General features: G+C 31.6%; 2 protein-coding genes and 1 pseudogene across 2 annotated transcripts; all 3 read right to left on the reverse strand.

Moving 5' to 3' along the window:
* On the reverse strand, positions 1–733 carry LOC129302035 (26S proteasome non-ATPase regulatory subunit 11 homolog). The gene is made up of 3 exons (XM_054940698.1): positions 655–733; positions 384–562; positions 1–282 (listed from the first exon to the last, which is right to left on the reverse strand). The coding sequence occupies exons 1-3, from the start codon at positions 731–733 to the stop codon at positions 1–3; spliced, it is 540 nt and encodes a 179-aa protein (XP_054796673.1).
* Positions 689–1383, reverse strand: LOC129302036 (26S proteasome non-ATPase regulatory subunit 11 homolog; annotated as a pseudogene).
* A 4199-nt stretch (positions 1384–5582) lies between these two features.
* LOC129303673 (uncharacterized) lies at positions 5583–7718 on the reverse strand. The gene is made up of 2 exons (XM_054943147.1): positions 7395–7718; positions 5583–6285 (listed from the first exon to the last, which is right to left on the reverse strand). The coding sequence occupies exons 1-2, from the start codon at positions 7560–7562 to the stop codon at positions 5752–5754; spliced, it is 702 nt and encodes a 233-aa protein (XP_054799122.1). The 5' UTR covers positions 7563–7718; the 3' UTR covers positions 5583–5751.
* Positions 7719–15043: the final 7325 nt, after the last annotated feature.

Here is a 15043-nt window from a genome sequence, read left to right on the forward strand (position 1 = left end):
CTAGAGGAACGAAGTGAGGGCTCGTGCCATAATTTTTGCAGACCGAACATAGAGACTATCTGCGACCTTCCCCATTTTAGAAATCGTTTCTAAAGTTGTAGGATAGATTGCATCAGTCTTAGGATCATCAAACATGATAAGGCATCCAGCACCTTGATCCAATGTCCCAGCAAATTTCTTGCCCAAATCATCTGAGGCAACTTTTGCTCCACATGATCGATCAATAGGAAGTTCGATAAGTTCAGCTGTATGTGCAATCTCAACCCTTGAGAATGGCTTAACCTGCAAAGATTCTGCTCCAGAAGGGTATCATACAGGGACGAGAGGTGCCAGTGAACAATGGGATCTTCCTCCAATTGTGCCTTGAAACCCCTCAAAGCAACCTCAAATAACTTCAGGGATCGCTTGGACTGAGCATCTGCAACCGCTTTCATGGCATCCAGGTCAGGCCCAACATATTGAAGGCCCGCTTTGGACGAAATAATCCCAGCAATATCATCTGCTTGGCTCACCATGATCTTGCACAACAACATGTATTTTAGACTAAAAGTAGCCTTGGGGTCTTCAAGAGCATTGAAAGGTTCAAAAGCTTCGAAGAAATAACTAGATGCAGTTTTATTGTCCTTCGCCTCTGCATGAAGAATCCCGCTCTACAGATCTCCTGCACCTTGTTGAGCTGGGGGCACGTAAATGGCATTTGCAGCTGTTCTTGCAGCCGTGAGGGCAGCCGCATCTTTTACCTTTAGGAAGATTTCGCAATGAGATGTGTAGCTTGCTTTCCAGCATGTCAATGTCTCCAAGTAGAAGCTTGTCATCTAACCTTCTAACCTCTTTGACTAAACCAGTAAGGAGAGTCAGAGCTTCAGCATACTCACTTATTTTCCATGAGAAGTGCTGCAAGCCAGCTTGCCTCAACTCGCTGCCTCAGAAAAGTACGCTTTTCAGCACGAGTCCATTGCACCATTTCTTTGCAGAGTGCAATTTGTAAATAAGATGTTCCTGGTATTTTAGCATCAGAGTCAATTATTCCCCTTGCAATCTTGGCAGTTTTTGCCTTAGGAATCAAGGAAAAAAAGGGCCTCAACTGAATGAGAAGGCTATGTAAATCCTCTGCCCTATTCTCTTGCTTGAGAAGGTCAGAGAGGTTTGTGATGGCCTGCTCTTTTATGCTCAGAGCCTCTGGAGAAGAAGACTGTCAAGTATACGATAAAGAATGAAGACAGCATCAGATGGGTCTTTGGCCTCCAATGCTTGAGCAATTGACCCAGTTGTTGCGGGAAGATACGATAAGACATGGCTGCTGCCTGCTGCCTGGACAAACTCCTTCAAGAAACCAATTTTTACTAATGACGAGCTCAAGAGCAACGATCTATAAAAACTCATGCGTAAAAATTATTGTTTAGCAGAAAATTATTATCCCACTGATTCACCTTTACTGATTTTAATAAGAAAAAATATAACTTTAATCCTTACATTTTGTTCGAATTTTGTTATCGATTCTTGTATTTTTTTTTTGTTTTAAGTCTTTCCATAAATGATAGTTATAGAGACCTAGAATATCAGAAAATAAAAATATATGAACTTAAAATACTGAAAAAATATAGAGACCCATAGTAAATTTAAGTAAAATGCAGGAACTCAAAAGTATATTTTTTTATTAATTCTTTTTTATCTTTCAAAATGTTTGACGTCTTTTTCTCTTGAAATGATGATTATAAAGCATTTGCAAAAATATAAGAAATTCATAAAATTTAATTTATTACATTATGCTTTTAGTTATCACACTATCACTCCTCACAAAAATTTGTAATCAAAATTATATTCTCAATAATATTGTCTTTTTATGTTTGTTCTGGGTATCTTACTGTGATTATTCATTAAAGATATTTTTTAAAATAATTCAATAAACACACATTAAAAAATTAAAATGCTTTGTATTTTTAGACATTTAATTTTAAAAAATGTCTTATACTTTTTAATAAGGAAACACAATCTTTTAAATAGTTTTAGACTTTTTATATAAATATATGATTTTAGAGAGTTTCAATTAAGGATTAGGAAAAATAAATATTTAACAGTAGGTCCCATAAAAATCTAAAAATTAGTTGCAAGATTTTTGGATTGAATTGAAATAAAATAAGTGGATGAAAAGATCAAAGGAAAATGATAGAAAAATTTATTTAAATTATATAAATGATAGATTGATTTCAAAAAATGGTATAATTTTTCTGAAGTCTCAAGAGATGTTTCTGTCATTAGGATAATAAATGAAACTTTTGCCTTTTATTCAAATTAAAAAAATTTACAACTTTTATTTCTAAATTCGTAATAATTTAATAACTCTTCACAAGTCTTGATCTGCAGGTCTTGATATACATTAAATGTTGAAAATTCATAATTTTTATTCACAATTTTGTTCATATATTAGTAACTTTTGTTTTTAAATTCACGATAATTTAATAGTTATTTATAAGTCCTAATCTATAGATCCTGATATGCACCAAGTATTAAAAATTCACAACTTTTTATTCATAACTTTTGTTCATATGTTAATAACTTTTATTTTAAATTCACAATAATTTAATAGTTATTTATAAGTCCTAATCTACAGGTCCTAATAAGCATCAACCGTTGAAAATTCATAACTTTCCATTCATAATTTTTATTCATATATCAATAAATTTTGTTTCTAAATTTACGATAATTTAAGAGCTATTCATAAGTCTTGATGTGCATCAAGTGTTAAAAATTTGTAACTTTTCATTCACAACTTTGATTCTTATATTAATAACTTTTATTTTTAAATTCTTAATAATTTAATAGTCATTCGCAACTCTACATCTGCAGGTTCTGATATGTATCAGATGTTAAAAATTCACAACTTTTATTCCTATATTAAAAAGTTTTGTTTTCAAATTCACAATAATTCAATAGTCATTCACAACTTTGTATCTGCAGGTCCTAATATACATTAGGTGTTGAAAATTTGTAACTTTTCATTCACAACTTTTGTTTCTATATTAACAAGTTTTATTTTTAAATTCGCAAAAATTCAATAGTCATTCACAACTTTGCATACGCAGGTCTTGATATACATCAAGTGTTAAAAATTTACAACTTTTCATTCACAATTTTTGTCCCTAGATTCGCAACAATGTAACAAAGAATTATAATTTATCAGTACCCCTGTAAATTGACTAAATAAAAAAAATGAATTACTATTCTAATCTAAGAAATAACAACTTTTATTAATTTAAATGACAACAAAACTTTAAAAAGTGACAACTATCTAAGTTTTATCAGTTACATGATCTATAACTTGCATCAAAATACTCTATAACCATTTTGACAAAAATATATAAAGGGCTAAATCTTCTAATGTCATCCCTTCTCTTATCATTTTTATCCTCACAGTCCCCCATCATATTATATTTTACCTTCAATATTTTATATAAAATGTCCCCCTATGTAAAAATAACAAAATAGTTAACTTCTAAAACTAGAAGCAAAAGAAATCATTTCTCATGCCAACCAAAAAAAATGAAATAGTCATTCATCAACATGTCTATTTTTCAAATGTCATAATCACATATATGTTATGTTTTATTCAATAACAATTATTTTTCTTATATTCACAACTTTATAATGATCATTTACAACCTTGGTTTGTGTATTTACAACACAACTGAAAATGATATATCATTTATTATTTATTCATGAGTAAGTGTCTATACCCATATATAGCAAAAAAAAAAAAAAATAAAGATCTCAATCATTTATACACATTAACCTACATTAACTTCAATTATTATATATGGGAGAAGAAATTTACCCACGTACAACACATTTAACAAATGAAGAATGATTGCTTACATATACCCACGTATAATAGTTTAACAAAACAAATCACCTACGTATAGAAACTTAAAAAGAAATAAGATAGGCGAGAAGGAGAAAAGGAGACGGACCAAAAAAAGAGCACAAAAACAAGAAGAAGAGGAGAACAAGAAGTCAAAGCAAAGGTAAGAACGTGCAAAGAATGAATTGCATTGAGGCTTGGGATTTTTGTTTTATTTAAAAGTAATTTAGTCATTTTTTTAATTTCTTAATAATAGAAACATCCCATAGGACTTCAGGAGAATTATATCATTTTATGATACCAATCTATCATTTACATAATTTAAATAGATTTTGTTGTTATTTTCCCAAAATCAAAATATCCTTTTGCAATAAAGTGGGTCCCGTACAAGTCTAAAATTCCCAAAATCAAAATATTTTTTAATAAAAGAAATATTATATTTATACTTGTGTAATATATTTCGTAGTGTACCTCTACTATTTTATAGAATATGCAATATAAAAAATAGTGAAAGAAACAATTGAACATCCTCGTCGACACCCCTCGAGATCCATGTCATGAACACTGCTGGAAACAGGGTCTTCCACGCAGCAATCCCTGCCTCTTCAGCTTTGGATATTTGGGCCTGTCTTGGTCTTCTCTTGCTCTCTCACCACGCTTTCTGTGCTTTACAGACTCGACCTTATTTTTTCATATTGGGAAGAATGGTAATAAGGACCTCGTTGAGAATCCTGATTCTGTGTGAACTTTGGTTGAATAATAAGGTCGGGACCCACTTAGAAACAAGTCACATACGTCGAATATAAATATAATTGAATCGAATATGATTTATAGTAATGGATTTCTATATTACTGTTTTTTAAGCAAGAGAAACAAATTTTCCAAGAATATTGCTCGTGATTGAGTGCGGCCTTAAATCGGTCACTGGCCGTAAACAAGATGTAATAAATAATTTTTTTTTATTTAACTATCTGACTTTAACATATTTAAATGTTGTTAGCCCCAATAAAAATATGTAGAGAAGAATATAGATTGCTTAAATATATGTGCAATTAGACTTACATTAATTATGAGATTGAAGAATATGGGCTCTCTCATCCTCACTATCATGTGCATGTAGTTAGAGGTTGTTCATGGTCTCCCACGGTCTATGTACCAGCACGCGATCAACTCCCATATCATCCGCTATGCTGATAAATTCCAGAACTGCAATAATATTCCCCGACTACGTGCATTTACTTTTGTCCCCCGAAAAAAAAAAAAAAAGTATATGCATATATTTTCATAGTAGGCTAAGACTTGGATATTATGATATAGTTGGGGAAAATATAAGATCCTCTCAACAATTTTGTTAGCCGCGTGAAGTCCTCTAATCTTTTAAATTTATCAAGCAATTAATATACCCATCTTGAAATAAATAATTTAATTTTGACCTAATCCCTCCAAAATAATTTGTCACTTGGCACACAGCTTCGTCGCTTTCAATCCTTGCCTCCTCACACTACGATTTAATTAATTAATCTTCCGCATGAAACGCTGCTCCACTTATAATCTCATGCTATATTGCTTTGCATGGTCACTCCAATAATATATCCATTACTTTATCAATTGAAAAAAAAAATTAAAGTTTAAAACTGCTTGCGCTCTGGCTACTCCTTTTTCTGCGTAAGAGTATGAATATAATATATAGTGATAGAGATTTAAAAAAGAAAAAACCCACAAAGGAAGGAGAAATCTTACACCAGGTGTAGATCTTTAAATGGACAATCTGAATGATATTGATACTGTAGAACCAAGCTCAAAACGCTGGCGACAGCTTAACACAGACGACCAAGCATATATTTTTCTAGTTAATTAATTATCGTAAACAATGAAAAAGTTATGACCAAACTTCATACATAATCAGGATTCTCAACGACTTCTTTATTCCCTTTCTTCCCACATGAAAATGTAAGGTCGAGATTGTAAAGTACAGGAACCAAGGTGAGAGAGCACAAGAAGACCAAGACAGGCCCAAAGATCCAAAGCAGAAGAGGAATTGCTGCGTAGAAGAGCCTGTTTCCCACAGTGTTCAGAATGAAGCCTTTCTCTAAGAGCTCGTGGAGGTACTCTGGTGTGACCAAGGACATTGGATCTTGAGGCGTGTTGATGAGGATGTTCACTTGGTTTATGAACCTTATGGACAGAGAGTGGCAGAAGAAGGAGAAGATGAAGATGGTGAGGAGGGTGACGTACTTAAGAACCACCATGAACTCCCCATGAGCTCCGTACACTGTGTCGTTGAGTGGCTTCTTCACACTGTAAGTACTGCTTATAACTGCTGCCAGGCCTGAACAGAGTAGGATGCAAGTTGTGGCCATTAGGGTCGAACCCATGATTGTGTTTCTCAATGACTGAACTGCTAGGATGTTCTTCTTCTCGTTGTCCTGTCATGATCCACACGTAAGTCACCCAAGAAATTAAATTGAAGGAACCAAACATGCCCGGAATGTGTTTGTGATAATGCTGGAACAAAACCGTGTCTGCCAATTCTTGATCACATGAATAGTCATTCTCTTTTATGAAGCTAATAATTAATATGGTCTACAGTTTCACAATTTGGAATGCTTTGTACTTTCTTTCTGTCTTTCAAGAGTCCCATATACGCAAGTCACAGGATCCAAATTAACGTGCCCAGAATATGTTCGTGGAAAATAGACGGAGTGATAGAACTGTACAAGATAATGGAAAATGTGCTGGCCACTTTGTTAAAGCAGTAATATCCTAGTTGCCTGCAAGGGCCTTATAGTATATCTTCACATATAAGAATATAGAATTCTTGAAGGTTCCGGTGCAACTCACACACATGATATGGTTTAAAAGTCAAGATTGACACAGAATATAGCCATTATTTTCACAGGCACCACACTATTGATTATCTAGCAGAAGAGGCATGGCAAAAGTTTGACATCACGCAACAACACTATAATGATAATGGAGGAAGAAGTTGCTACTGACATGGAATTCATTCGATATGATATGGACAGATACTGTTTATAGGCACATATGTCAGCATATACAGCTCAGGTGACATTTTGTTTAGGATTTGCACGCACATTTTCTAGGACAAACTAGAATTAACGCATTAAATTAAGAATCGAGGAATATTCAACAAATTATACCACACATCAGAAAGATAAAATTCCTGTCTTTATTATTTCTTTGCAAATTGTGCCAGAAAAATTTTCCGTGATAGACTATAGAAGATCCATTATCTTTCTGGGAACAAAAGCCCTTTTCTCGATCTTCCTTCCCTTGTCATTGATCATTCGGGCGATGCAATATGATATTGTAAGAAATTCAATCCCAGATTAGTTATAAAAAGGATAACAGAGAAAACCGGATACAGTCAGTATATGCACACACACACACACACACACACAACAAATGGATGCATGAACTTCACACAAACATGATGAAGAAAATGAAAGTGCAATCAAAGATCAGCAGGCCGTGTGTGTGTGGTAGGCATGCACGAACGAAGGAATATATATACCTTGATCATGTGAGCAACCCAGTTTCGGCGGCCACTGGCATTGATGCCGATGATGGTAGTGTGAGGCTGAGTCCTAACTCTGTGCCAGAGCCACATATGGTAACCAAAGTTCAGTAGAATTGCCAGAGGCACCAAAATCACGTCCATATAACATTTCCTCCATTCCATCTTTCTCTCTCGGCCCCGTTCTTGTGCCTTTGTTTCTCTTTTAAGAACTCGAAACAAGAAGTGCTGAGACGATTAGTTCTGGCTCCCTTCTCCCTGCGAGCTGTGTGATCATCATCTTACGATATATTTATACACGTCGAGTAATAAGAAGAATGCATGTGGACACCTTTCGAACGAGTGGTTCAGCGTGCAAATGAAAGTTATTGTGAACAAGAGAAAAACCCTTTCTTTTTGTCTATTTTACAAATCTGATCCCATATGCATTTTGCTTTTTTTTTATTATAATGCAAGTGGAATCTTGTGCCTTTGTCGACCCCTTGTAACTACTTTTAGTTCACTGTGATGTTTGTCGTGCGTGCTTTACATTTATAAGTTCCCATATAGTGTGATGCGTATATATTACAAGTTCAATTCAATAACCCCCACAAACAATAACACGAAACGTAATTCTCGGTACATAATCGTTACTATGGGACAGAAATGGGAAAAAATATGATGTGCTCTCACTTGTCATATGGGACTCACCATTCTCTTTGACTCAATTTCTAGTTCAAAATTGCACGAATTTGGAAAATCTATTCCAGATCAAAACACCCCCCCCAACACACACGCACATATTATTGCGTGCAATTTGTCCTGAGTATATAAGAATATTGCTATATATGGTGTGTCTATATATATTGTATTGTTTTGACTCTAATATATATTAAATGTTAAATTAAAGAACCAAAAGTCGAAGACGATAACATTTTATATTGTCCTCATGCCGCTCAAACTTGGATAGTACATCATCCTTGCCCGCTTTACTTTTAACCATATATATACGTGACCAGTAACCACTTTTAAATTTTAATTGTCATACAAATTAAAGTAAATGTATTTAGACATAGTGTAGCATGTTTTTTTAGCTTCGATAATTTATGATCCCATCATATCGACGTTCAAATTGCGGATCTTAAAGCGTTGTAATATTTGTATGTAGAATTTTCCAAGTGACTTTAATATTATACCAAGAAAGTCATGATTAACAGAGATAATCGTTTAGTTGGACCAATAGAACTTGTCTTTTTAGTGGGGAGAATCCGATAAAATAGAAATATAATTCTTATATTTGATTTATATTGTGTTTTATATTTTTATAGAACATATTTGTAACATGCAATTTCCATAAAAGAAATAAAAGTATTGTAAACTAATGCGGAAGAAAATTGAAAAATACGTATATACTCATGATGCATTGAATTGAATATAAGAAAAAAATAAAATAAGAGGGGCAAATGAAGAGGAATGGCAAAACGGTTAGTCGGCGAAAGAGACAGGGGTAAAATGGGGAAGAAGGGGTAGAAAGTGAGAAGTGACAAGGCGCATTAAACGTTGGCCGAGGATGAGAGAAGATAACCGAAATTGGGGTAGCCACCCCACGCCTCGCTCATGACTGGTTAATGCAATAAAAATGTGCTCCGTACCTACTTTTTTAAAAAAAAAAGAAACAAAAATATTAAGGTGTACAATGAAAAACAGGAACAAAAATATTAAGGTACACAATGAAAAACATTTGCCGTAACAATCAAATTTTTAAAAGCCAACATGTATGAACGGTGGCTCTTGTGTCGACGGGGAGGATTATAAAAAAACTGCGGCCTAGCCCCACTGTTGGAATTTTGCACCTCTAAATAACATAAACTAAATATTGGGCTATAAAATTCATTATGTACTATTTTAGCTTAAGTCTTGTAGATTTAAACCCAAAATTTTAAACTTGCTTGACCCAAACATTTGTAAAAGAATGGTCCAGAAGTTAGTTTTTTTTTTTTTTTACATTCACACAAATTGAATTGAACCTATAACTTTTTTGTTTAAATAGTCATGATTTCTTTCATTTTCAACGTCTGATGGCACATTATTATAATTATAACTTTCATTAAATTGAAAGTACTAATTAATTAACAATCATTAACTTTAAAGTAGAAGTTGAGGCATTAAATCAAATCGGGGATATTTGTGAATTAATGTATTGGCGAGGTATTGATTTATTCTTTGTATTAAAGAATGGAAAGCATATTATTTATACTCCCTCCATTTAAAAATATAATTTGATGGGTTGGATATTAAAAATATAAGAAATTTTTAATTTTTTTATGTGTAATCATTATTTTTTAAAAAAAAAATTTATTGAATAAATTACTTTATATTTATTTTAGGATGTTTATAAGGATAAACATAAAAAGTAAAATTGGTTTGAAAATAAATAACTATTTTATTAAAGGTGAGATTTAATTAAAAAAATTTTACATTTTTAAATGGATGGGGCATGATTTTCTACTCAATACATGTTCTTTCGAGTGTACTTATAGAGGAATAAAAACATATAATTATTATTATTGCATATTTTTACATTTTACATTTTCATTTTTAATGTAAATATTTTATATTTTTCTGATAAATTTATAGCAATATAAAAATAGAAACAATTATGAAAAAGCCCATTATTTATAAATTATAAAGGAAAAATAAATCATGTGACTCATCATTAGATCTACAGTGCAACATTGCAGAAAGTCTCCATCTACTTCTGCTTGTGGAGGGATGGTTCATGTTCCAGGCTTTGATATATAAGCCGGTGAACACTAAAGACAAGCCCTTTAAAATACAAGAAAATAGGTTTAGAAATTAATCAATTTACTTATATTTATATAATAATGTCATCTTGGCTTTTCAAGTTTATTGGAAATTTTCCAAGTTTAGATGACTGTTTTCTGTTTCAGTATTGTAATGCTGTAGTTTGTATACTATTTTCTGCTTGGGGTGTACAAGACCAATTTTAATCATTTAATAATCTTGTTAGCCTAAAAATGCAAAGCTCAATTAAATGGGTCACTGCTTTTGGGAAAGTGGGTCAAAGCGAAGAACATAAAGAGCAGATAAAAACAAGTGATCGATAAAGAGAGTTCACAATTCTCGTCATTCATCAGCATTCCTTAGATGTGATGTGCACTCTGGAGGATCATTTAATATAAATTAATAAAGAAAACAAGTTTAGCATGTTTCGATCAAAAGAGGAAGCCATGATTGAGCTTTTTTTTGGTCTATGTGATTTATGGTGGACAATGTACATCATTGTTGGAAATGTCTAGATATCTTTATATAAATTTCCTCTTATTCAGCGCACTTGTTAAGCCAAGTTTCTTCTCAGCACAAGAACACGATTTAAGTTGTGGTTGAAAAAAAAAAAAAAGATGAGAATTCGAAGAGTTCTTGTATTCAAAAAGTGAATCATGTAAAATTATTATGTTAAACATTTCACGATTAGCATGGTGAGCTAGCTTGTTAGTATAGTTATTATTTTCTCTTAATATGTGAAGGTGAAGGCTAAATGTAATAGAGAAAACAAAGGTTTCTTCTCTCTCCCCTTCTTTAAACTTTCGAGTTATAATATTCATGGAATTAAAATAATATGTGTATATATCTATATATTATCGCAGGCTAAAATAAATTATGAAAATAAAAAAGAAGTGTCCAATCATATGTGTAATGAGGGGCCATAAATAAGTGGGTGGCCAACAAAGCCAATGGAAGAAGTGGACTATTATTAAGATATCCACCTTCCTTCACCATCCACGGTTTGTCCAGTCTAGTGCTCCCACACCCACAAAACAAAACAAAGCCAAGCCATCACAAAATCCTCATCTTTCTTCTACTTTTATTACATTTGAATTGAGACGTCCCCCATTATTCTATTTCATTTATGTGGCACTTGCTTCTGTTAATTTATCCCAAAATACCTAACATTTTGAGCACCCAATGAAGACATTAAGGAAACCATTAACTAGAATATACCTCCTAATGTTCTCCGCCACCATTACCCTTTGTTTTTGCTTAATTAAATTACTGGCCTTACCAAATTAAATTTGAGGTCAGTATTGCAGTATATGGATGGATTTGTGTTTTATGCGCATTCAATATGAATGATACTAATCATTGATCAAACAGACTAGGATTTTCTCCATTTCCTTTTTATTCCACTGCTCATCTCAACTGTTACAAATTTATGGTCTGTGTCATGTAACACACACACAAAGTAGTTTTACTAACTATCACTTAAGTTCCATTGTCGTGCACATCTCCCGTGTTTCTTTTCTTGGCGTATCTGAGTCAGGTGGGGATCTACCATGTTACACTTACAGTGTGCAGCCAAAAGGGGAAAAAAACAAAGAAAGAAAATTATTCTAAGGTCCCTTTCAATACAATTAATTACTCCTAAGTCCACTCTTAAACTCAGTTGTCAATGAATATGGGAGTAACTAATCAATAAGTGAGACTTATCTGTAATTCTCCCAACAAAAAAAATACAAATGCTGAGCCCTTTTTTAATTTAAGCAGGTTAAGAGCAAAATGCTAAAAATGTCTCTAAATTCCACCGCCCCATTATGGTCTCGATCATGCATGGCATGGATCAGGCGAAGCTCTTCATGCCTGTAATAATTTCTTACACCACTTGGGAGGGTGACTCTCAGACACATTAGTAACAATCGTTTAAAGATTGTCTATAGAATTGTAAACTATCCCAACTAGGAATTTTAATCCCTTTTAGACACTTGATATTTGTTTCTCCTAGTGCCACCGAGGTGGTCCACTAGGCTTGGAGCAACGCAGATTTCAAGATGGCAGTGGAGGGTTTTTGATCAGACAACTAGGTGCATTCATATTTTGATTTTCCTAGAGATTCGCCTCAAATTTCAAAGGAAAAATGATAAAAAAATTCATTTAAATTATGTAAATTATAGATTGGTCTCACAAAATGATATAATTTTTCTAGAGTTCCATAAAATATTTCTATCATTAGAGAATTAAAATAAATGATCAAATTGCCTTCAAATAAAATAAAAATCTCAAACCTCAATGTAGATTCATTCTTATGTGTTTTGCCTTTGCCTCTACTTCGTCTTCTTATGCTCCTCTTTTTTTTTTCTTTGTGCTCTTCTTCTAATCACTCTCCTTCTTCTCTTTTTTCTTCTCGTCTATCTTTTTTTTTTTTTGAGTTTCTATACATGGGTGATCTATTTTATTGAGCAACTGAACATGGATATATGTAAGTAATCATTCTTTCTCTAGTAGTTGTGTTGTATATGAGTTAATTTCCTCTCCTCCTTGAAAATTTCTCCTTCTATATGTGATAGTTAAAGTTGATATAGGTTAATGTGCATAAATGATTGAGGTCTTCATTTTCTCTATTATACTATACGTGGATATAAATGCTTACTCATGCATAAATGATAAATGATATATTATTTTTAGTTGTATTATAAACGCATAAATCAAAGTTGTAAATGACCAATATAAAGCTGTAAAGATAAAAAGAATAGTTGTTGTTGAATGATACATAACAGACATGTGATTATGATGTTTGAAAAATAGACATATTGATGAATGACTATTTCATTGTTTTATGTTAGCATGAGAAATGACTTCTTTTACTTCTAGTTTTAGAAAGGAACTATTCTGTTATTTCTACATAGGAGGACATTTTGTACAAAATATTGAAAGTAAAATATAATATGATGGGAGGGTATGAGGATAAAAATGATAAGAGAAGAGATGACACTAGAAGTCAACCCTTCATATATTTTTGTCAAATGGGTTATAGAGTATTTTGATGCAAGTTGTAGATCATATAATTGACAACAAAACCTTAGATAGTTATCACTTTTTAAAGTTTTCTTTTTATTTAAATTAATGAAAGTTGTTATTTCTTGAATTAAGGTGGTAATTCATTTTTGCTGATTTAATTAATTTACAGAGGATACTGATAAATTACAATTCTTTATTGCATTTTGTGAATCTAAAGACAAAAGTTATTAATATATAAACAAAAGTTTTGCATAGAGAGGTGCAAATTTTCAACACCTGATATATATCAAAACTTGTATATGTAGAGTTGCGAATGATTATTGAATTGTTGTAAATTTATAAATAAAAATTATTAATATAGGAACAAAAGTTGTGAATGAAAAGTTGTGAATCTTCAACACTTAATGCATATCAACACCTGCAGATGTGGAGTTACAAATAACTATTAAATTATTACGAATTTAGAAACAAAAATTGTTAATATAAAAACAAAAGTTATGAATGAAAAGTTACAAATTTTTTACATCTGATGCATATCAAGACCTACAAATCAGGACTTGCGAATAGATATTATTGCAAATTTAGAAACAAAAGTTGTTAATATATGAATAAAAGTTGTGAATGAAAAGTTATGAATTTTTAACACTTGATGTATATGAGGACCTGCAATCAGGACTTGTGAATAAATATTAAATTGTTATGAATTTAGAAATAAAAATTGTTAATATATAAATAAAGTTGTGAATAAGAAGTTGCAAATTTTTTTAATTTGAATAAAGGGCAAAAGCATTATTTCCTATAATTTCCTAATAACAGAAATAGCCTTTGAAACTCTAGAAAAATTATGCCATTTTATGAGATCAATCTATCATTTACATAATTTAAATGAACTTTTGTATCATTTTCCAATTTGAAATGATAAGATTCTTTTTTATGGCAGAAGCGACATAGTATCTTTCATTACCCAAAATTGTATGGAGCATCCTTTTGAGTATCATTGTCAAATTCTTCTATGAAATTCATTTAATTAATTTTTAATTGAGTGAAGTAAATTAAGTATATACTGTATAGAACTTACTTTATAGAAGTGGTAGGACATGATTCAAAGAAAAATAGAAATTAAAAAGCAAAAATTAATATTAATATAAAAGGAAGCAACAAAAATAAGTTGTCCTATTTTAAAATTTTTATGTTGAGTATTATAATCTACCAATATAGATAGATTTTATTTCAATAATTTATATTTAAAATATATTTAAATCAAATTATAATTATATTTTATATTTTAATTATTTAATCATACATTTTAAATGGTTATTTATTAGTAAAAATAAACTTTTATGAATTTACAATTTGAGTTTATATTCCTATCATGAGTTTACTTTAACTCATGAATTTAATAACCTTGGTTAGGTTTCAAAACTCTAAGTTAATGACAATTAAATCCTCAAAAAAATTATAAAATAAATTGTAAATTTAAATTTAAATAGCTACAAGTAGAAATTTTTGTTACAATTTAAGAATTACCCTTGATACTTAAATACTTATCTATAATTAAAACTCTTAAATTTGTAATTATCAAAATTGATACTCTTATCTAACTTTTAAAAAAAATTGCTAAGACTTAACTATCATTAATTTAATAGTTTAAAATTTAACTATCATTCTCCTTTTAATTCTCCTTTTAATTGCATTGAGTCCATCTAGCACCCTACCCTCATCCAACACCTGAGTCCCTCTATTTCATCTTAAGCAAAGCTCAACGTCAACAAGAGTCCACGCGACTCACATATATACCGTTATGGCTTGTTATTTCCATATCATCAGCATTTGCTATCCGCCTCTACATAAAC

The sequence above is a fragment of the Prosopis cineraria genome, unplaced genomic scaffold, assembly GCF_029017545.1.
Source record: "Prosopis cineraria cultivar Desert tree isolate PC_DT_omini unplaced genomic scaffold, ASM2901754v1 PC2, whole genome shotgun sequence".
Taxonomy (NCBI): Eukaryota; Viridiplantae; Streptophyta; class Magnoliopsida; order Fabales; family Fabaceae; genus Prosopis; species Prosopis cineraria.